At 36.6% G+C, this 21739-nt stretch overlaps 1 protein-coding gene across 14 annotated transcripts in view; it reads right to left on the reverse strand.

The window, feature by feature from the left end:
* The window catches only part of RAD51B (RAD51 paralog B), a 662595-nt gene that overhangs the window by 376233 nt on the left and 264623 nt on the right, over positions 1 to 21739 (reverse strand). For 10 of the 14 annotated variants that reach the window (XM_021941911.2, XM_021941912.2, XM_021941908.2 and 7 more), the window contains one exon: positions 11767 to 11907. The exons of the other annotated variants lie outside the window; for them this stretch is intronic. In XM_021941911.2, the coding sequence (XP_021797603.1) occupies positions 11767 to 11907 (141 nt within the window). The remainder of the gene's footprint in view (positions 1 to 11766; positions 11908 to 21739) is intronic. 14 annotated transcript variants of the gene reach the window in all.

Consider the following 21739-nt stretch of genomic DNA (forward strand, 5'->3'; position numbering starts at 1 on the left):
ATCCTCTAGGTCCAGTTTTCCTTCTATCAGGAGTACAGTGGCATGGTCTCGGCTCACTGCAACCTCCGCCTCCCAGGTTCACGTGATTCTCCTGCCTCAGCCTCCTGACTAGCTGGGATTACAGGCATGCGTCACCACACCAGGCCAATTTTTGTATTTTTAGTAGAGACAATTTTACCATGTTGGCTAGGCTGGTCTCAAACTCCTCACCTCAAGTGATCCACCCTCCTCAGCCTCCCAAAGTGCTGGGATTACAGGTGTGAACCACCACGCCCAGCCTATCAAAAACTTCTATACCTCCATCTGTTCTTTCCATACTGTTTTCTCAAATATAGGAAAATCCCAGTTCAATGCTTTTATTACGTTATATGGAAAAATATCTGATTAACCACAATATGGGACCATTGTATAGTGGTTAACAGTATAGCCTCTGGACTGGTTTTGAACCCTGGTTCTGCCACTTGTTAACTGTATGACTTTGGGCATGTTATCTAGTCTCCCTCTGCCTCAATTTCATCATCTGTAAAATGAGGTTAATAATATCTATCTTATATAGGTTTACTGTCAGGATTTAATTAGTTAACATTTGCAAAGAACATAAAACACACCAGCATGGAATAAGCAGTATGTGTTTGTTACAATAAACTTTTAAAAGTATGGCTGGTCTACTTTTTTTTTTTTTTTGAGACAGAGTCTCACTCTGTTGCCAGGCTAGAGTGCAGTGGTGTGATCTCAGCTCACTGCAACCTCTGCCTCCCAGGTTCAAGCGATTCTCCTGTCTCAGCCTCCCGAGTAGCTGGGACTACAGGTGTGTGCCACCATGCCCATCCAATTTTTGTATTTTTAGTAGAGATGGGGTTTCACCATGTTGGACAGGATGGTCTCGATCTCTTGACCTCATGATCTGCCCGCCCGCCTCGGCCTCCCAATGTGCTGGGTTTACAGGTGTAAGCCACCACGCCCGGCCTGGTCCACCTTTAATTTGTCATATGTGACCCTGCTCACAGCAAAACAAAATATTAAAGACCACTGGATAGCAAATAATTTAACTAAAAATTAAATTTTCAATTCAGACGTTTGATTCTTAACTCATTTTGATTTTTAAATTACACAGTCTAGATCCTGTTTTGGAAGTTTTTCCATGTTTGGGCAAGTCACATTTTAAGCCAGACTACAAATAGATCAGGTAGTTTACAGATAGGAAAAGTGTCTCATTTATACCTTAAAACTAACATAGAGTCACATTTTCTATAAATAATATAAGAGGACCAAGATTTTTTAAAATATGAACTATGAAGAGGGCATTTGATTAGCTAACTTGTTCAAATGGCTGAGTTTCTTTTTATAGAGTATGGTGAATGGTGAGCTTTGGAATCTCATATTTAGAATCTTCAACCAGCCCTGAGGTAACTTAAGGCTCTACTGAAAATTTCCCTACTTGGCAAGAAATTAACTAAGTATGAGGATTTCTCTCCTCATCCCATATCCTCCTGTGCATGCTTGTAAGTATTACTTGCTTGGCTTGGTTTTAATCTTATTGGAATGTAACCACTCCCAAAGCACTGAAAGCATTCACTAAGATTTGCACACACTGCATTTTGGATGAATGAGGAAGATTCTGTGACAGAAGATGGGAAGTAAGGATATTCAATCAAATCCCTGAAATACTGACAGGCAACACAAGCTTATCATAATAAGAAATGAGAATCAAATTGTAAGCTCCATGAGGGCAGAACCTATGTCTATGTGTGTACTAGTCCCCATTATAACCCTGAACCCAGCACAATCTTGACAAAGCTAGTAGGTGTGCAGTATTTCTGGAATGAACAAATGGACTGCCAAAAGGAAAAGCTAAAGGCTAAATTTACATAAACAAAGCAACATGGGATGTTGCTGCGCCATCTAATACAGTTGGGATTGTGTAAAAAGGAAAATATTAGTAATATGAAGTGTTTATTTACAATAATCCATTGTACAAGTAGAATCACATGTCCTCTTTCCAGTCTGTAATTAAATCTTGCTGAAACTCAAAATGAAACTACCTCAGAAAGTGAGATTTTCCTTTGCTACATTAATTAAAACACCAGGGAAAAGGTAGTAGAATAGAGTAAAACACACAGACATTCCATTGCACTTAAACACTACATACTGAATGGTTTTACTCATCCTAAAATTTAACTGCATCTGCACTGGTAACACATCTGAGCTGAAGAAGAAGGTAGAGCAGGTAATTTGGCAATTTAAAATTCTTAAGATCAATAAAAAGTATGCAGAATGTATGCTTCATTCCTTAAAATATTAATCATAAAAATAACATAAAATCATCTTCATCAAAATGTAAAACTTTTGCTCTGCAAAAACCCTGTTAACAGGATAAAAGGCAGTTTACAGAATGGGAGAAAATATTTGTAAACCATATATCAAACAAAGAACTTGTATCTAAAATACGAAGAGCATTACCAAAATTCAACATTAAAAAATCAAATAATCCAATTAGAAAATTAGCAAAAAATATACACAGACATCCTTTCACTCAAGCAGGATATACAGATGGGAAGTAAGCATATGAAAATATGTTTAATGTCAATTAGTCATTAGAAAAATGTAAATTAAAATCACAATATTATTATCACCTATCAAAAATGGCATTTAAAAATTAATGATAACACTAAATGATTTTGGATCACTCACACACTGCTGGTGGAAATGTAAAATGGAATTGCCATTCTGGAAAACAGTCTGATAGTTCCTTTTAAAACTAAAAGTAGATTTACTATACAACCCAGGATTGTACCCTTTGATACACATCTCAGAGAAATGAAAACTTTTCTCATAGAAATTTGTACATGAAGGTTTGTAGCAGCTTTAGTCATAATAGTCCCATGCTGAAAACTATCCAAATATCCTTAAAAGGGTGAATAAAGAAACTATGGTACATCCACACAACAAAATACTACTCAGCAATAAAAATAAATGAATTCTATATGCATGTAACAACTTGGATGAACCATAAGTGGAAAAAGCCAATCACAAAAGGCTACATACTGTATAATCATTTATATAATATTTGTGAAATAATATGATTACGGAGATGGAGAATGGATTCATGGTTACCAGTGGTTAGGGAATATAAGATGCGGTGGGTGTGGCTAGCAGGATGTGGCACGAGATGCTTCTGATAATACAGTGGGGCATTTTGATGGATGCTAGTGGTTATTCAAAGCTACGCATTATGACACACACAAATGAATGCATGCATTACTGGTGAAATAAGTTTTATGGGTTGTACCCATATTGGTTTCCTGGTTTTGATACTGTACTTGAGCCATGAAATATGTCAACACTGGGGAAGACTGGGTGAAGGATACATATGACCTCACTGTACATTTCTTTGTATCTTGCTATGAATATATAATTAGTTCAAAAAATAATGTTTTTTTAACAAGCCAAAATAATCTTTAAAAAAATCATTCAGATTTGGCCAGGCATGGTGGCTCACGCCTGTAATCCCAGCACTTTGGGAGGCTGAGGCGGGAGGATCACGAGGTCAGGAGTTCAAGACCAGCCTGGCCAAATATGGTGAAACTCCGTCTCTACTAAAAACATACAAAAATTAGCTGGGCATGGTGGTGTGTGCCTGTAGTCCCAGCTACTCAGGAGGCTGAGGCAGGAGAATCACTTGAACTCGGGAAGCAGAGGGTTGCAGTGAGCTGAAATCACGTCACTGCACTTCAGCCTGGGCCACAGAGTGAGACTTTGTCTCAAAAAAAAAAAAAAAATCATTTGGTAAGAGTACTGTCTTTGAAGGTAACGTGACTTTAAATCCACAGGTTCCATTTTATAAAAAGCATACATGACTTCTCTTCTACCAGACATTCATTTTTAGAAAATAAAACATTTTTCTCTATCCTCAAATTCAAAAAAAGCTGAATAAATATTCCTCAGTTTCCAAAGAGTAATCCTTGAGTTGAAATACACAGAAAAAGAAAATTCCAAATATAAACCAATATGTGCCTGCCTTACCTGGAAAACAGCTAGAATCACATCATCTCTGAGTTGGAAAGAACTTCAAGTTCTTCCAGTTCAAATTCCTACCAACATAACATTCATTTCTCTAGTATTTCTGATTGAGCTAACCTTTTGAATACATGCAGTTACTATATTGCCTGCCCACCATATTCTTTTCTGGAAAAAGCATCCCTCTTTTTTCTGTGAACTGCTCTTCTCAATTATGGTTCTCCTAAGAGCCAATTTTTTCCATCCTGAGATCAGTCCAAAGAAGGCAGTGGAGCCAAACTAGGGGTCCTGCCCCTCGGCCTTGTTTGATTTGCTCAGAATTGGGCAATTGGCCCAACCTGGACCAAAGAATTTTTCCAAGGTTTTTCTCACTAAATGTGCTAGAGAGAGTTTCTCTTCATTGTTGGGAGATGTATAACCCAGGCATGCTTAGCAATCAGGTTTCACATAATGTGCATAAGAGAGAGAGTCTGCAGAGGGAAAATGAGCTAATACTCTGAGAGAAGCAGAGATGAAAGAAAGAGAAACAAGGAAAGCTGCATTTGAGTCTCTGGTTCTAGTTGTTTCTGGGGCCCAGTGGGATGTCTGCCCTCTCCACAGTTTGGCTGTTCAATCCTTTCTTTGTTCACATGAGACATTCCTAATATTTTTCCACTAATTTCCTCTTTTTACCAAGCTAGTTCAAGTCACGTTTCTACCACATGCAATGAAAAGAACATCCTACTATGAATAAGAAGTCCATAACTCACAATACAGCCTGTTAAGAGCTCTAATTGTTAGAATGTTCTTCCTGATGTTGAAACACATAAGCCTCCATGGATATTCCAACCATTGCCCTACATCCTTACCAAGGCTCATCCTCCTCTTTCCAATATTCAAAGATTATGATCACAAAACCTTTGTGGACATTTGTTACCTTTTTGTCTGTACGGCATATATTTCCTTACTATTTTGATAACAGTACCCCCATTCTTTGAGGGAAATTACCTCTACCCCACTGAATGCAGTCTAGTAGGATTATAAGTCAAGATTCCCTGCCATTCTTTAGCCAAAGAGTGAACATATGACCCAAGCCAGATCCCCTAGCTTTGAATCTTAACAAAAACACTGAAAGTTGCTGGAGTGTCATAACTTTGGCAGGGAAGCCAGAAGAATGTGACTGCCAGGTTTACTGAGCCCTCTTAAGCTGTTCTTTCCCTGTCCTTTCTGAGCCTGATTCTTCCTCCTTCTCTTTGACTCTGTAAACTCTTTAATATCTTTCCAATAAGAAATGCCATTAACTAGTTAGTTTATATAATTAAACAAGTCTATCTTAAACATATCCCAAAAGTTTTCTCTTTTATGAGCTAAGTAATCTTAGCTTATTGAACTGTACTTCAGGTGACTTGATTTACAATCTATAATCTGATTGGTTCCCTCAACATTTATCAAAACTCTTTGTGAACACATGGCAGTCAGGTCTGATCAGAACAGAGAGAGATAGGAAGAATATGCCACTCTTCTTTTGTTTTAAAACAGAGTTTCGCTTTGTCACCCAGGCTGAAGTAAAGTGGTGTGATCTCGGCTCACTGCAACCTCCGCTCACTGGGTTCAAGCCATTTTCCTGCCTCAGCCTCCCAAGTGGCTGGGATTATAGACGCATGACACCACGCTTGGCTAATTTTTGTATTTTTAGTGGAGGCAGGGTTTCACCATGTTGGTCAGGCTGGTCTTGAACTCCTGACCTCAGGTGATCCGCCCACCTTGGCCTCCCAAAATGTAGGGATTACAGGCATGAGACACCGTGCCTGGCAAATACATCCATCTTTGATCTCAACCCGTACTTCTGTTAATGCAGCTCCAAAGCCCACATCATGAGCACATGACACTGAGGCAGATTTTGAGTTTATAGACAACTAAAATCTTAAGTCATTTTATATTAACTTCTATAAAATTAAATATTTTCAGCCATATAGTATACAGTTTACTTTTAAAATTCTAAGTGACATTGCAGCCTTTTAGGCTTGATGTAGTTTCAGTTAAGTCTACAAAAGTTTACCAATGTAATGATATGGTTGTCACTGACTTTAGGAATACAGATTGAGTTTTATTCTCCAACAATGTGACAAGGGAATAAAATAACAACAATCCTGTTTATCACTCTTCTCTAAAGGAATTTAATAATTCTAAATTTGGATATTTGAGTCACATAATTAGCTAAATACATTTGTATAAAAGAACCTCTGAGCCACTGATACTCAAATGAATAGAGCCAGACTTTTCCTAAGAGATGAAAAAACAAAATTTACTAAATAGAAGACACACACACACACAAACACACACACATACACACACACAAAATCAGCCATAACATCTGCCATATAGATCAGGCCTTAAGAACCAGTAGATTATGGAGGCTGACTTGACAACTCTCAACAATTTGTGACTGCCAAGCACTTTTGTCTGATGTTTACAGGAATTCCCATAGGAAGGAATTCCCATTTCACCTTTAAAATTTTATTTTCAGGATTCTTACTTTAGTTCAGAAAGTTTATAATGCTCAGAGATCTCAAGGCTTCAGCAAAAGAATCAATTTCTACAAAAAAAGAGTTAGAGGAGATTGGCTAAAGAAAAATTATTAGATATTTTGTTTGAATTTCTGAGATCTTTTCCATTTAAATTTTAACCATGGCTTTAATCCAAGATATGCTATACAATGAGAAGTTTGAAGAACAAATACAGTTGTAAAGCAATAGAGAGATGATACCTAAAAGGGAGGGCTGGCTGCCCACTCTGTTCCCCAACATTGGTTTTCATCTTGGTGAATTTATCTTCATTCCAGGATCTAAATCTCAGCTAATCAGTTTGAAAACCCAATCTTATAAATACAGCAAGAGGAGACCCACATTAAACAGATTCACAGAGGCTGATGTATATAATCAGAATGTTGATTTATTAATCTCCTCAGAGAAAATCAATTGCTACATAGACCAGGAACACCTGAGTCAGCCACACTAGCGTATTTTCTCTTCTGAAGGCACCCTCTATAGACCAGAGAACAACCTCTAGGAGTTGAGAGCAGTCCCTGGCTGATACCAAGAAAACAAGACTTCAGTTCTATAGCTGCAAAGGAATGAAACCTGCCAATAACAGGAATGATCTTGGAAGAGGACCATGAGCTCCAGATAAGAACACTGCTAACCAACACTTTGATTTCATTTCAGCCTGAATAGAAAACTCAGCCATACTATCCTGGATTTCTATCTACAGAAATGCGAGCTAATAAATGGATGTTGTTTTAAGCTGCTAAGTTTGTGGTTACACTGCAATAGAAAACTAACACACCTATAGACCAATGATTCTCAAAATGTTATTCCCCAACCAGCATCACTATCATCTAGGAACTTGTTAGAAATGCAAATTCTTGGGCCATAAGAATCTGGGGATAGGGCCTAGCAATCAGTACTTTAACAAGGCCTCCAGTTAATTCTAAAGTATATACTAAAGTTTGAGAACCACTCAAGTACACTCTGTTTGTAGGCACAGGCAACCTTTACCTTGTGATTTGATCTTGTCCATGCTTGTATAGATGACCAACATCTTTTCTGACTAGTATCTGCTATTTAGTTTTGCAGTCAAGTCTTTTATTCTTTCAAGATCATAGTATTTAAGAAAATTGTGTAAATTTCCACTGTGATCCTGTGCTTATCGATTTCTAGTTTAACTCTAGGGAGAAACCTAATTTCCCCCTTTAAGTGACAGGCACCTCATTGCTATTCCCCTATGGTATCTACATTGAACCAGACACTAGGTACAATGTAGTAGTTGTAGTTAAACTACCAAATTGATGTTAAACTACATTATTCTCTAGTTAAAGAATAATGTGACATATGTAAGTCTTTAAGTTTTAGCTGTGTTGTCACCCCAAACTCTATAAACTCATAGAGTTCTGAGTTTCAGCAATCAGTGTTTGCCTGGAAGTGAGCATCCTACCTCAGTATATAAGGAAAACTCATAGGTATAGTAGAAAGAGGCTTGAACAAGCAGCCAAGAGACCTAGGTTCTAGTTTAGGCTCTACTATGGACTTGCTGTGTAACCTTAAACAAGTAAGTTAACATCTCAGAACCGATTTCCTCATCTGTAAAATAAAAGCCTCTAAGTAAAGCATCTCCTACAGCTAAATCCTTCTGTGGCTTTCTCATTCACAGTGCATTCTTCCAGAAGCAAGACCAGTGCCCTTGATGACAAAAAAGAGCAAGATACAAAGTAGTAAATGATACAGCAACTGGCTTAGTTTGTGTCTCCTAAGAAGAGGAAAAGCCTAGATACCTTCTCATCTCTAGGAAATTACCTTTCGAAGTAAAGAAAAATTTCAATGAAATACTACATATTAACTCTTTTAAAATAGAGAGCTACCAAAACTAGCTTGAGAATTTAAATTAAAATTATGAATGCTAACTTAGTAAGAGCTGTGTATTTGTTACCAAGTTCATTTCATTTGAGAACAGAGATACAGAGCAGTACCTGTAAGCCCCCCCATCTATAAGGTTTTTTTGAGATAGGGTCTCCCTCTGTCACCTAGGCTGAAGTGCAGCAGCATGATTTTGGCTCACTGCAACCTCTGCCTCCCGGGTTCAAGTGGTTCTCCCACCTCAGCCTGCCAAGTAGCTGGGGCTACAGGCGTGTAACACCATGCCCAGCTATTTTTTGTATTTTTTGGTAGAGATGGGGTTTCACCATGTTGGCCAGGCTAGTCTCGAACTCCTGACCTCAAGTGATCCATCCACCTCGGTCTCCCAAAGGGCTGGGATTATAGGAGTGAGCCACTGTGCCTGGACTATAAGCCCCTTTTTAATGAAACCTACACTCTGTCAGGTTTCACCTGAAAATTACAGATAATTTGATTGCAAAGAAACTTTACTCTTGTGATCTAATTGATTTCTCTTCACATTAACTTTTCTGAAGGTCTATTTCTCTGGGTGAGAATCTAAGCTAAAGATAGAGACACAAAAAGGATTAAGCTTCTAAAGGAATGAAGTTTGATCTTCCAAAGGAAGAACTTGGAACAATCAAAACCAAACCCATATTCTAGCTTCTAAATACCACCATGTTCAGAAGGTTTCTACATTTCTCTTAAAAGCCATTTAGTCCCAGTAATTCTTCCCAAGTGGTAAAAAGAATTTTCACTTTAAAGTTAACGAATTTTTATGGGTTTTTCTAATTGTATCATACATTCATTTTTATATTCCATTCAATAGATATTCGTTGATCATCTACCATGCTCTCCAGGCCCTCTGCTAGGAACTTGGGCATAAAAGGTATATATAGCGCCTACTCACAGGGAACTTGCATTCCTGGGGTACACAAACTAACAGGCAATTCCATCATGAGATACAATGAAAACTCTAAAATTTAATTCTATCAGATAACAGATCAATTCTACTTAATCTTCTAAGAAATGACAGAATACCATCTCTGGGTTTTAAAGTAAGAGTGAATAAGCAACATACCTTCCTATCATGATGATATCAACTAATAAAACAGAATACTTTATTGTTACTTGTGGTTCTCCAGGGACAAAAAGCATTATTGTGCGTGTGTGTGTGTGTGTTACAATGTACAATTGTTATTTATGACTTATTACTACACAGTACAGCTAACTTTGGAAAATGAGCCCCTATATTTCCCATTCATATACTCAAGGCCACCATTCACTGGATAAATCCAACATTCATTCAATACAAATTAATGAGTACTCTGTGTTGCAGCACTATGCTAGGCCCTGGGCTAATACAGATGGAGGACTTAGTCCTATCCCCGTGGAATTTGCAGTCTAATAGAAGAGACAGCTATATAAACAAATCATTGAAACGGTATGTGAATAGTGCTTTTAAGAGCACATAATCCTAGCAGAGCACAGGGAGTGAACAGACCACTCAGGAGGAAACCAGGTGGGTTGGGGTGGCTGCCTGATCTATAGCTACATTCAATGGTCTGGGTGGAGTAGTTTGGGAAATACAAAAATAAATAAGACAAAGTCTCCATCCTGATCTCCATGGTAAATAGGGAGAGAGATGAAAAAATATAATTTGGGGCACATACATGAGATAAGCCCTTTTACAGAGGGTCAAAGTGCTTTGGAAAAGCAGAACAGAGGATGACTACTTTCTTTTAAGGGCACTGGAGAAGGCTTCACAAAGGAGGTGGTATCTGAGGTAGCTCATTAGCTATACTGTGGAAGGTTCTATTTATACCAGCGGACATAAATTATTTCAGTTCTGAAGAGGTGCTTTTAGATTTTCCCTTAGCTACTTTAAAGTCTTTATTGAGAAACTGCAATAAGCAAATATATTCTCTGTAGAAAGAATCCACCCAAACACCTTGAGATTCTCATTCCATGTATTTCACACATGATATCTTTTAAGTCTGGGAAAGTAGACTAGGAAATGTTTCAAATACTCAAGGGCCTCAAAACATATATGTTGGAAAGTGTACCTAATTTCCAAAAAAGGTCGAATTGCAGAAGAATCCATTTTGATTGGAAAACAAGCTGCTCACTTCTGGTGTGGAACAAATGCTGCAGTTTTAGCGTTAAAGAAGTAAAAAGCACCTCTGCCGTCAAGAAAGTCACGGTACAGCCTCTTCTTCAGCTCAGCAGCAATCTCATACTTATCAATGTGTCACACATTAATACCCATTTTCTTTAGTGAGGGGCTATGGTTTTATGCAGTTATTCAAAGGAGTAGAACACTTCTGACTGCTGCTTCCAATCGTTGCTGACAACGACTTAGGACTAGAAGACTTGAATATAAAATAATCCATAAAGAAGGAAAGTAATTTTGTAACTGCTGAGTATGAGACTTTTTTTTGGCATACACAAAACCTAAATGGCTCCCCCAGAACAACAGCATGCACAACAATAGAGTCAAGGCAGCAAACATGTTCAGGAAATAAGGCTACATAAACTAAGGAAAGTGCTAAGTATGAATATGAATATCTAAAAGCTGATAAAGGAATGATTTTTGTTGTTACTATAGTAAAAAATTATTAGCACAAAAAAAGCATGGCTATAGAACAAAAAACAAAGATGTGTATAATTCAATCTCCCTTATATTATAATTATTGCAACCAAGTTATTCATATCAGATCTAGCACTAGAGAAATCATGGGAAAACATCAGGATTAATGAAGAGTGCCCATCTAACATAAATGTTGATAGTCATTATGAAGATCAGGTATGGGATGACTTGCTTCAACTTCTTAGGTATCATTCTGATAACTCCTTTATAGACTCTGTTTTCATGTGATCCTATGGGACGTTGGTGCTTTCTAAATGACACCATGAGAATGAGTTTCAGTGGAGCTACAGTTCTAAAAACAGAGCCTTCCATCAATTTTCATGGCAGATTACATGATATTTAAGATCAACTGACTAATAATCCAAAAAGGGATTTATCTTTTAAAAAATCTCTTAAATACCTACATGGTTACAATGGCTCCAGAAGTGAGACACTTTTTTCCTTTTCCCAGGAATATCTAATTCTCCTGGCAACTAAACTGACCACAGTCAAATTGCACAGATTTTTTTTTTCTACAAACCTGGATATGTACACATTAACCAAAGTGCTCTGCCACTGCTCACAAATATTAAAGTTCAGCTTGCAAGCACAGTCATTTGCATTGATGAAGCCCCAGTTCTAAGCAATATCAGATTAAGTTCACATTCAGATGAACATAGGGCACTGAGAATTACACAGCCAGTTACTTACGAACGACTGCGTGTGCTTTTCCATTGCAGTTTTTCTTCCAGCTCTCATGGAAACAAGCACTGCCACAGCCCCTTGATGAGCCAGCAGAGCCCAGTCATCTGGCAACAATGACGGGTATCTGGCATCTGAGAGGAATATCAACTAAAGATAATGAGAGAATTAAAAAGAAGTAAACACAAGACAATTCTTTTTCACCCCCTTAGATTCTGCATTTCCACTTGCTTGATTCAGTAATTGTTTTGTTTTGAATGTTGTGTAAATGAATGCTACAGCCCTATGTAATTTTTAAACCACTTTGCTGTGTGTCTCATATGGATCTCAATAATGTTACTGCTGGCATGAGTGCACCATAAAGCATATGACTCCCTGATGTAACATTTTAAATAAGGATACACTTCTCATCTAATGTGACATTATGCAGGAGAATTTCACTTTGTCACCTGTTTGTCATGAGAACTTGAGAAAACTATATAATCTTTTTTTTTTTTTTTTTTTTTCCAGTCAGAGTCTTGCTCTGTCACCCAGACTGGAGTGCAATGGCACAATCTTGGCTCACTGCAACCTCCACCTCCCAGGTTCAAGTGATTCTCCTGCCTCAGCCTCCCAAGTAACGGGATTACAGGTGCCTGCCACCATGCCCAACTAATTTTTGTATTTTTAGTAGAGATGGGATTTCACCATGTTGGCCAGGCTGGTCTCAAACTCCTGACCTCATGATCCGCCCACCTCAGCCTCCCAAAGTACTGAGATTACAGGTGTGAGCCACCACACCCGGCCTTACATAATTTCTTTCAACTGTATATATCTCATCATTATAATAAGAATAAGAAAACCTATCTTTTTTCTCCTTAATGGCTTGTGAGGCCTATGTATTAATCAAAAATGAACAAAAATAATTCACAAACTCAGTGACATCAAGGAGCTAGTTTGCTGTTTTACTTAACAAAGAATTATTCTATGGCTTCAAAAAATAGAGCCACCACATGAAATATCTAAGTACAAAAACACACTATATTGTATAGATTTTTTTGTGTGTATGGCTGCTAGAAGTTTGAAATCACCCAAAGTCTTCTGAATCTGCCACTCTCTGAATAAGACAGGTACCAATACCATTGCACCTCTATTAGGAATACAAAGGCTTACAGTAAAATTGGATGAAACTGCTTACTCAGAGTCACTCAGCAGCTCTGTGGTAGGAATGGAAAATAGGCTGAACCCACAGTGTTGGATGGTACTATGAGTCTACCCTTTCCTTCTTCCATTTAAGGACATTTCCAAAATGATAGTTCCAATCTTCATATGTGCTTATTATACAGTGTGCCACCATTACAAAATTTAATTTTTTTTTAAATGGGGGAAGAGTTCCATTCCCCCACATATCCATTTGCCAGATGATTTAAATAGCACATCATAGGTCTCTGACGCACAGAGAGTCCAGAGAGCTAATGCATCATTTTGGAATACTTAAAGCCTGAAGAAACACAGAGTCAAATCATAGCAGGACCAACAAGGCTTTTTATCCAAGATGGATAAATGAAATTCCATGCAGTTGCTTGTGCACAAAGTCTTTTCAATTAGATTTTTGAAATGCAACCAACAGTTTTCTTATTTGCTTGTTTTTTTTTCGTTTGTTTGTTTGTTTGTTTTTTTGAGGTGGAGTCTCGCTCTGTTGCCCAGGCTGGAGTGCAATGGCGCCACCTCAGCTCACTGCAACCTCTGCCTCCCAGGTTGAAGCAATTCTCTCACCTCAACCTCCCGAGTAGCTGGGACTACAGGCGTGTGCCACCACGCCCAGCTAATTTTTGTATTTTTAGTAGAGATGGGGTTTCACCACGTTGGCCAGACTGCTCTCGAACTCCTGACCTCAAGTGATCCACCTGTCTCGGCCTCCCAAAGTGCTGTGATTACAGACGTGAGCCACCATGCCCGGCCAATATCATCTAACTTTTTAAAAGACTAAGTTCCTGTCCAGGTGTAGTAGCTCATGCCTGCGATCTCAACACTTTGGGAGGCCAAGGTGGGAGGACTGCTTGAGCCCAGGAATTCAAGACCAGCTTGGGCAACATAGTGAGATCCTGACTCTACTAAAAATCAAGAAGAAAATTAGTCAGATGTGGTGGTACACGCCTGTGATCCCAGGTACTCAGGAGGCTGAGGTAGAAGGATCACGTGAGCCTGAAAGGTTGAGGCTGCAGTAAGCCATGATCATGCCACTGTACTCCAGCAGCCCTGGAGGAGACAGCAAGACTCTGTCTCAAAAAAAAAAAAAGAAAAGAAAAAGAAAAGAAAAGAAAAGATCATTCCTGACATTTATATGGTTAATTTTATTTTTATGGAACAGGCACAGCAAATCCCCTCCCTGGAAACAACCTTACAACAAAGATAAGCTATGCATTTTTGTGTGTGTGTGTGTGTGTGTGTGTGTGTGATTTATACAAAGGAGAGCATATTACACATACCATTCTCGTTTTGCTTTATTTAATAAAGCATCTTGGATTTTGTTCCATTACCACTTCTACCAGAACTTCCTCATTCTTTTAACAAGTTGCACAGTATATTCCGTAATATACTGATTCAGTCCCCTATTGATGACAATTAAGTTGTATCCAGTCCTCTGCTATTATAAGTATTGATGCAATAACTATACTTATGTCAGTCATTTTGCTCAAATGAAAAATACAAATGTAGGAAAATTCCTTAAGTGGAATTGCTTAGTCAAAGGATACATGCATTTAAGTTTTGTGTTTTTTTTTAATAGATTGGCCTTCATAGAAGTTATATCTATCAGTTTATCATTACATCAAAAAGTATAAAACCAACTGCTTTCTCAAACCCTTTATAGTCAGTTTTGATCAAGCTTCTTTATCTTCAATAATATGATATATCATGTTTTCCATTTAATTTTCATCATGAGTGAAGTTTGATATATTTTTCTTAAATTTTAAAAGCACTTGTGCTTAGTTTTCTGTGATCTGTTCTTATCCTTTACCCACCGCTGGTCATTGTTTTCTTGTGTATTTGTAGATGCTCTGTATTCAGTAGGGAAAATAGTCTTGGTCTGTGATGCATGTGAAATCTCTTCTCCAGATTTTCATTTTTCATTTGACTTTGCTTACAATGGATTTTCTTGTTATGCATAAATTTTATTTCTTAGTATTTAAAGTTAGTTATTTTATGGCTTCTGGGCTTTATATTATACTTGAAAAGATATGTAGAAATTATCTTAAATAATCTTAGATGGTCTTCCAATACTTTTTTAATTTTATTTTTCACATTTAAATCATTGTTCCACCCAAGGATTTATTTTTAGAAAAGGCTTAAGATATAAATTCAACTCCATTTCTTTGCCTAATGGTAAGATTTATTGACTGCTCCAATGTTTATTGTGATATGCAATGCCAACATTATCTTATGGGAAATATATATATGTATACATATCTTATACTCCTTCCACATTTATTTTTGGATGTCCCATTTTTTCCCATTTAACTATCTATGCCAGCACCACAGTCTTTAAGTTATTGTAGCTTAATACTTTTTACAAAAATTGGTCTAGTCCCACCTCAATGCTCTTCTTTCTCAGAATCTGTCATTATGAATTCTTTTACTTTTGTAAATTTTTTAGTTGAATCACTTGGTTTTTCCAAATATACAATCATATTACTTAGAAGGTATGGTTAATATGCCTCTTTTCTAGTTTTTTTTTTTTATTTCTAATTTCTTTTTCTTATAAGACTCCTTTGTCTAGTGCTACTATAACAATACTAAATGATAGTAGGAATAAAGGTGATCATTGGCATAATAAGTTTATGGAAATGTTTCCGGAATTCCCTATAAAGCAAGGTGCTGACTTTTTCATTTTTAGGTTAGTAAGAGGGCACTTACCAAGCTAAGAATTGTGGATCCTTAGATCTCTTGACTAGGAGATAGAGATGCAGTCATATGGTACAAACCAGGGCTGTTACTCCTCAGCAAGGAGGAATAACGCCTCTTAGAAGCGTGGTAAGCAGGTGCCATAAAACAGGTCTACTACAATTTCTCACTGCCTGGAATCATTGGAAAAGTTTCATAAATGCTCTGGCTTTCAGGTTCTTCACTTTTACAATAAAGCTGCTAAAGCCTGGTTGCAAAGCTGTTATAATGATTAGAAATAATATATGTAAAATGCCTGATGCACAAAAGTCACTCAATGAGTGACAGCAGTGTGATTAATCTATGAGATAATAAAAAGTTCTAACTTGAACACACAAGAGAAAAAAATAACTTCCAAGGTGTAAAGACACAATGTCATGAACTCAGGGACACTAACTTCCCTATAACCCATTCCTCCATATTAATTTTTACTTTACATTATACCTCCTCTAAAGAAACTGTTACAGAGAATCACACTCCTAGCAATATGATAGAAGACTAGTACATAACACCTAAAATATAAAATGTCTTTTTAAGCACAGTTCAGCCGGAGAGTAACAGAAATAAATGTAAGCCAGAAACAACTGAAAAAAATAACATTTCTCAGAAGGAAAAAAACTTGGGAGGATTCTTTCCTGAGAGCAGCTGACAATCCTTAATGAACTAGAGCCTGGGTTCTAAATGGGCACATGGCAAGAGAGTTGGGAGAACAGCAGACAGAGCCCAGGCCCAAGCAGGATAAGAGATTAAATGAGGACCTTTACTTAAAGCTGAGACTCCCAGACTCCCAAAGGGTGACCCCCTTAGTGGGCAAACTAAGAAAAAAACCCACCTTGAAGCAGGAGACCTGCCCTTCTCAGATGTGGCTCTGGATATATCAGGAAAAAAAAGGGCAGGGAGCAAGGGTCTTCTCCATTCATTCATTTTTTCATTCAATGAATATGTATCGAGGGCCTGTTTTTGCCAGGCACCTTTCCAGGCACTGGGTAACAAAGATCTCTGCCCTAATGAGAATTTCTATCTAAAACCTGGCTAATGTGATTTAGGGCTAGAAACTTAAACCACTTATATGGCCTAAACACCTGCAGCTTAGAAATTACCATCAAGAACCGCAGCCTGGACAACATGGTGAGACCCAGTCTCTACAAAAAAATTGGAAAAATTAGTTGAGTATGGTGGCACTTGCCTACAGTCTCAGCTACGTGGACAACATGGTGAGACCATCTCTACAAAAAAATTAGAAAAATTAGTCGAGTATGGTGGCACGTGCCTGCACTTGGGAGACTGAGATGGAAGGATTACCTGAGCCCAGGGAGGTCAGGCTGCAGTGAGCCATGATCGCACAACTGCACTCCAGCCTGGGTGACAGAGTGAGACCCCGTCTCAAAAAAAAAAAAGAACTGGTTTGGTGGTGCCCCTGCATCTGAAGTGTTCACAAGCATCTGATGGGAGCAAATAGGAATCTTCCCTTGAAGAACATACTTTAAACACTGGCCTCAAAGAATTTTAAAAGATAAAGTTCCTGAAATGAACGAACACACACACACATACACACACACACACACGCAAATAACACACACATGAGCTATTGTAAATGAGGATCAAGTCAAATGAGAAATCATAATGAAAATTTTAAAATATTTTGAACCAAATGTGAAAGCATTATAAAAATATCCACAGAGCTCAGAATACACCTGCACCATGGCTATGGACAGATGTGTTGTCCTCACAACTCCTCTGTGCCCAAGCATATCTTACCCTTCTTCTCATTGCTGCAATCTGCATAAATTTGGTATACAGGTTACAAAAAATCCAATAAATAAAAGAAATATTTGACAAGACAGTGACGGAGACAAAGATATTTTTGGAATTACATTCAGAGTCTATGGCTCTTTCTTCCTTTTTGTTGGGGAGGGGGCAACTTCCTTTAAATGTCCTCATTAGGAACTGTCACAGGTTGGAAGAGCATAAGGAGTCATGACAACTAAATGCAATGTGGGATGCTGGATTAGATCCTGAAGCAGAAAAAAGGATATTAGTGGGGAAAATTGGAGAAATTTAAAAGATGTCTACAGATTACCAAATAGTATTTTATTGGTATTAATTTCCTGATTTTGGTAACTGCACTATACTTATGTTAGATATTAACATTAGAGGGAGCTGGCTGAAGGATATATGGAAACTACTATTTTGTCTACTGTTTTGTGATACAGATTTTTTATAACTTTTTTTTCCAAAATAAAAAGGAAATAAATATCCTTGTTGATGGCAAGTTGTTATTTTTTAAATTATAGAACTGATTTTGAAAAGAAAAAAATGCAGAACAAAGGTTAGTGAAAAGGTCAGTAATCTATTTGGGTAATAAATTTCTTTGCAGGGGAGGGGTTGATTTAAAAAATATGGTGTGACTTTAAGTCAATGTGAGACTGTTTTCTTTTACAGTCCATAAATGGCTTCTAACAGCAATTCAAAAGGACGAGTTCTAAAAATATTTCTTGCAATGACAGCATCGTTGGATTAGTGTAAAGAGTGGCTACATTGAAGAATAGCACTCATTTAAACAGTGTACCTTATGGTATATTTATTTTTAAAAATCACTCCTCATTACCTTATGGTCACACCTCAGGGTGTTAAAGCAATTTCTGGGCACTCAGTAAGTAAAAGAAAAGTTAATTGAATGCAATAATTTGTCATGTCTCCCTCTGCTTTCTAATGCAAGAGTCTAGGTTATTTTTAATCTCTTTTACTATGGAAGATATTCTAATTGAACCTTTTTGATATTTTGAGCAAATTTACTACTTTTTAGCAGAAATTTGCTATTCTATGAGAGGGAAAGGAAAGTCCTCCCAAAAAACAGAGTGGTAGAAAACAAACAGCCTACAGGCAGTGTATGGCCACCAAAGTGAGCTCTCCAGGGTCATATCGTTTTCGGTCCCATGGTATATTCTATCTAGACCAATACTGAGCAGCCACCAGACATATTCACCAGTCTGTTGACCATGGTAATTGCAACATTTAATAGAGAATTTATAATCCAGGATCTTGTCCTTCAGTTATTAAGCTGAGATATTCATACATTGAAATTTGTGTTGGAAGGCCTTTGTGTCTCATAATCAAAAAATAAAAAAAATAAAACTATATGAATATACATAAACAATTACCCAAATAGGCACCATGATCAAGTCTATAACAAAACAGAAGCATTTTATTTCTTTATTTCCCTAATGCAGCAGCATGCTTTCGGATATAGGCCCAAGTCATAGAATAAATGTTTTAATGTCTCTTCCTTTCTGCCACTTAATTTGCCTATATTTTACCCGTCTTGCTTAATAAAATACATGTAATAACATTGTTACCTTCCAAGGGACTTATGTAAATTAATGAATATGGCTGTAAAACATTTTGTAAACATGAAGTGTTACATAAATACTTAAGAATTCTTTGAATGTGCTCATTATATTGCTCATTTTGAACCTTAATATTTACTTATAACTCTACATTTGAGATTTCCCCAAGGAAGAAATTCCAACTTTTCTTGCCTGTAGCTTTATATACTTTTCTTTATATAAGCAAAGTCCAATTCAATAGGACATAGAACTAGGAATAAACACGACTAACCAAAAACCAGGCACTCTAAGCCTGCAAATATAGCTAATCACATTCATTCAGCATTTACACTGCGAAATTACAACAGAAATGTAATAATTTACAGAAAATTAAGCAGTAAAACTTAAAAGTTCACAATATAATGTCATGACTGTCAAATTCTCTGCTTCAACAGAAGACCATATTTTCTCATTAATCAAAGGGCAGAATCCTATGAAAGCTGAAAAAAATTTTATATCTGAGCAAGATTTGAGTAATTTAGCTTCTATTGCTCTGATTTTATATACTTTTTGAATTAATCACTTCAAATCATGCTACTCATGCTTTACATAACCAGTCTGAAACCATTACCAAATTGAAAACCTAGTTTCATACTAAAAATTACTAAGATGATTAAATGAGATGGTACATAAAATATTCTTCACAATATGTTATGTATAAACACTGAAGAAATAATACTTACACAAATAATATAAAATTAATAATTAACTCTGGCAGATGATCTCACATCCAATAAAAATGAAATATTAACAACTTGGGAAATACTATTAATAATACCTCTATGTGTACATTAAACCCATGATAATGAAACACAACTTGATAACTATTTGGGCCATTTTTGATAATAAGAAACTTATCACGATGAGTGTAACAAAATTAAGAAAACAAATATTCTTGCTGTAACAATTTTAGTAAGTTTTATATATTATAAAATATAACACAGAAACCATCATATGTATCTGCACAAATTTAATGACAAAATGCTGCATATATCCCTCAAAACCTTCAATTGAAAGACAATCACATAAGATAATAAAAATGCCATTCAATGGTAAAATATCAGATAATGGGTCAGTATAAAACAAATGATTTTCTAATAATGTAATGTGGAACCATTTCAATCATGTGCCAGAAAATAATCCAGCTTCACCTTAATCCATTCAGATACAAAACAAAAATATATATAATCTGGTACCAATCACATTGTTCAGTGAGGCTGAAGGGTTGGCTATGGCTTAGGACTAGAAGGCTGTCACTAGCAATGATTACGTATTTAGAATAAAATAAGAAAACAAGCAGGATACCACAACTCCTCGGGCACTGTTGAGTTCACACAGGAGAAAAACCATATATATGTATTCAGTGTAGAAAATTCTCACCAAAAGATTAAGTCTTCTTTCATCCCAGAAAATATTCATACTAGAGAGAAACTCTGTTTGTACTGAATGTTGGTGGGCCTTCTGACAGATATCAGAGTTGCCTACTCATCAGAAGATTCATACTTCAGAGAAACCTCATGAATGTAGCATCTGTGAGAAGTCTTTTGCTAAGAAATCACATCTTCAACTACGTCACTAAATTCATACAGGAGAGAAACCTAGTTCATATATGAACTAACTGTGAGGAAGCCTTCAAATGTCAAATATGAAGAAACCCAGAATGCTCATACTTAAGATAAAGCCTGTCAGTGCAGTGACTGTGATAAGGGCTCCATTCAGTTACCCTGGTATCCAGATAATCAGTTCTGAGTATGCATCAGAGCATTCATATATGGAAAAAAAAAACTTATTTGTTTCCTGAAAGTCATAAAGTCTTCTCACAGTAATTAGATCTAATCATAAAGCAGAGAATTCATGTTGCAGAGATCATATGAATATGCTGCATATGGGAAAGCCTTCAACCAGAAGTCGTACTGTGAGAACTCATCCCCAAGAGAACTTGTAGGAATGCCTGGTATGAGGGAACCTTTCCTTATTTGCACCAGCCTCATTAAGTATCACATTTACGTTGAGAGTTTAATGCATGAGGAAGAGCCTTCTTGTAGAACATACTAAAATGTGCATTTCTTTAAATATTAGTGACTTTATGATTTCCAATTTATAATTCTTCATCTATGAACTACTTGTTCAAAACTCTTAGCTATTTTTCTTATGAGTTGTTTTCTTTAATGGGTAAAATTCTTAATAATTATGGATATTAGATACTGTTATTACGCATGGTGAAAATTATATTATATCTTTCATTATAGTGTCTTTTACAATAGGGACAATATTGATTAAGCTGCAAGAATTCTTTTCCTGCAGGAAAGCCAAAAGCAGCTGATGTAAATTCTAGTAAGAATTAATTTTTAAAAATCAATAAACCAACTTAGCATTTTTAAACATAAATATGCTATTGTACTCAGCATCTATAAAATATTTTCAGGCAAAAATTAGACATGATAGGTCAAAATCTTACAAGTTCAGAGAACTTTAAGAGCCAAATTTAAGAGCATGTTTTTGTAATTTAGGGAAAACACTGTCTAATTATATAAAGTAAATTTTCTATGTAGCAAGTTTATTTAATTCATAAAGAAACAATGATGACATGTCCACTACAAGTGGACTATATTCTTAATACCTTTATAGTAAAGTCTCACTAACTGGGTGTTAATTGCACTAGCTCAAAAAGCATC

This window comes from Papio anubis, chromosome 7 (assembly GCF_008728515.1).
Source record: "Papio anubis isolate 15944 chromosome 7, Panubis1.0, whole genome shotgun sequence".
NCBI classification, from domain to species: domain Eukaryota; kingdom Metazoa; phylum Chordata; class Mammalia; order Primates; family Cercopithecidae; genus Papio; species Papio anubis.